Here is a 2,500-nt window from a genome sequence, read left to right as displayed (position 1 = left end):
ATACTGTATATATAATCAGTGGAACCGAGTTTGATTGGCCTCTCTCTCTCTGTGTATCAGTGGAAGTGAGTTATGATTGGCCTCTCTCTCTCTGTGTATCAGTGGAAGTGAGTTATGATTGGCCTCTCTCTCTCTCTGTATCAGTGGAAGTGAGTTATGATTGGCCTCTCTCTCTCTCTGTATCAGTGGAAGTGAGTTATGATTGGCCTCTCTCTCTCTGTGTATCAGTGGAAGTGAGTTATGATTGGCCTCTCTCTCTCTCTGTATCAGTGGAAGTGAGTTATGATTGGCCTCTCTCTCTCTCTGTATCAGTGGAAGTGAGTTATGATTGGCCTCTCTCTCTCTCTGTATCAGTGGAAGTGAGTTATGATTGGCCTCTCTCTCTCTCTGTATCAGTGGAAGTGAGTTATGATTGGCTCTGTCTCTCTGTGTATCAGTGGAAGTGAGTTATGATTGGCCTCTCTCTCTCTCTGTATCAGTGGAAGTGAGTTATGATTGGCCTCTCTCTCTCTGTGTATCAGTGGAAGTGAGTTATGATTGGCCTCTCTCTCTCTCTGTATCAGTGGAAGTGAGTTATGATTGGCCTCTCTCTCTCTGTGTATCAGTGGAAGTGAGTTATGATTGGCCTCTCTCTCTCTCTGTATCAGTGGAAGTGAGTTATGATTGGCTCTGTCTCTCTGTGTATCAGTGGAAGTGAGTTATGATTGGCTCTGTCTCATGTCTGCAGGATGTAAAATAGAAGCTTATCAGTGTGAACGGAAAACCCTGGAGACTGTGAGGGAATTACAAGGGAATGTCATGTGCTGGAAGGGATCCAGAGGATATTCACCATATACATCTCTCTGTCCTTACTACAGGCAAGTCTACACCCTCCCATAAAGTCACCAGTCCAAGCCAGCATCCTCAGGTCTGGCCCTGAGTGTCTGACCTAGGCAGGTCTTTGGGTCTCTGCAGCTGAGCACTTAGATGTTTTCACAGTGAAATTTCTGTAGCTCTGTAGCATCTCCCTCCTGTCTCTGGACTTTATTCACTCTCTGTTTCTACTCAGTAAAGTGACTGTCTGTGTCTCTTACAGGTATAGTAAAGTTTACAGAAGACACCCCACTGTCTGCCACAGAACCATATGTCCAGGTCAGAACAGCAGCCCTCATATGACATCAGTCCATACACTTCCCCCAGACTGTGTAACTGTGTGTGTGTGTAATGTCTGTACTGTATGTGTGTGTGTATGTGTGTGTAATGTCTCTACAATATGTGTGTATGTAATGTCTGTACCGTATGTGTGTATATATGTGTGTGTGTAATTAGATTAGATTAGATTCAACTTTATTGTCATTGTGCAGAGTACAGATACAAAGCCAATGAAATGCAGTAGCATCTAACCAGAAGTGCAAAGCATAGTATTATTTACAGATAAGTGCAGGTATAAGTGAGTACTGCAATAGTGATGCTATATCTTACAGTATATACAGCAGTATAGACAGTGGTGAGCAATACATACAGATATGTACATGTACATATATTAATTATGTTATATACAGAGGTGAAGCTGGCAGAGTAGGAAGAGGAGTGTCTATGTATTGGTTGAATATACATAATAGAGAAAATATATACAGTATGTTTATGTACAGTTTAAATAGGGTACTCTGAACAGCATGAGAGGAAAAGCCAGTGCAAAAGGAGCAGAAAGCAGTGCATATAAGTACAGAGTTAGTGCAGTGTGAGTGTGAATAAAGCTAGCGCTGTGGTGTGGAGTTCAGCAGGGTCACAGCCTCATGGAAGAAGCTCTTCCTGAGCCGGCTGGTGCGGGAGCGGAGGCTCTTGTAGCGCCTGCCAGATGGGAGGAGGGTAAAGAGTCTGTGGTTAGGGTGGGATGCATCCTTGATGATGCTTTTCTGTACTGTTCAGTATTTTTCTGTACTGTACTGTATGTATGTGTGTATGTGTAATGTCTGTACTGTATGTCTGTGTGTGTGTGTAATGTCTGTATTGTATGTGTGTGTGTGTAATGTCTGTGCTATATGTGTGTGTGTGTGTGTGTAATGTCTGTACCGTATGTGTGTGTGTGTGTGTGTGTAATGTCTGTACTGTATGTGTGTGTGTGTGTGTGTGTGTGTGTGTGTGTGTGTGTGTGTGTAATGTCTGTGCTGTATGTGTGTATGTGTAATGTCTGTACTGTATGTGTGTGTGTGTAATGTCTGTGCTATATGTGTGTGTGTGTGTGTGTAATGTCTGTACCGTATGTGTGTGTGTGTGTGTGTGTAATGTCTGTACTGTATGTGTGTGTGTGTGTGTGTGTGTGTGTAATGTCTGTGCTGTATGTGTGTATGTGTAATGTCTGTACTGTATGTATGTGTGTGTGTAATGTCTGTACTGTATGTGTGTGTGTGTGTAATGTCTGTACTGTATGTGTGTGTGTGTGTGTGTGTAATGTCTGTACTGTGTGTGTGTGTGTAATGTCTGTACTGTATGTGTGTGTGTGTGTGTGTGTGTGTGTGTG

At 42.9% G+C, this 2,500-nt stretch overlaps 1 protein-coding gene across 1 annotated transcript in view; it reads left to right on the top strand.

Moving 5' to 3' along the window:
• The window catches only part of vwa2 (von Willebrand factor A domain containing 2), a 32,788-nt gene that overhangs the window by 24,863 nt on the left and 5,425 nt on the right, over positions 1-2,500 (top strand). The window contains exons 8-9 of the mRNA XM_030775176.1: positions 728-857; positions 1,076-1,131. Coding sequence (XP_030631036.1) covers positions 728-857; positions 1,076-1,131 — 186 coding nt within the window. The remainder of the gene's footprint in view (positions 1-727; positions 858-1,075; positions 1,132-2,500) is intronic.

The sequence above is a fragment of the Chanos chanos genome, chromosome 5, assembly GCF_902362185.1.
Source record: "Chanos chanos chromosome 5, fChaCha1.1, whole genome shotgun sequence".
NCBI classification, from domain to species: Eukaryota; Metazoa; Chordata; class Actinopteri; order Gonorynchiformes; family Chanidae; genus Chanos; species Chanos chanos.
Note: the sequence above shows the minus strand (reverse complement) of the source record. Positions and strands in the feature narration are given on the sequence as shown.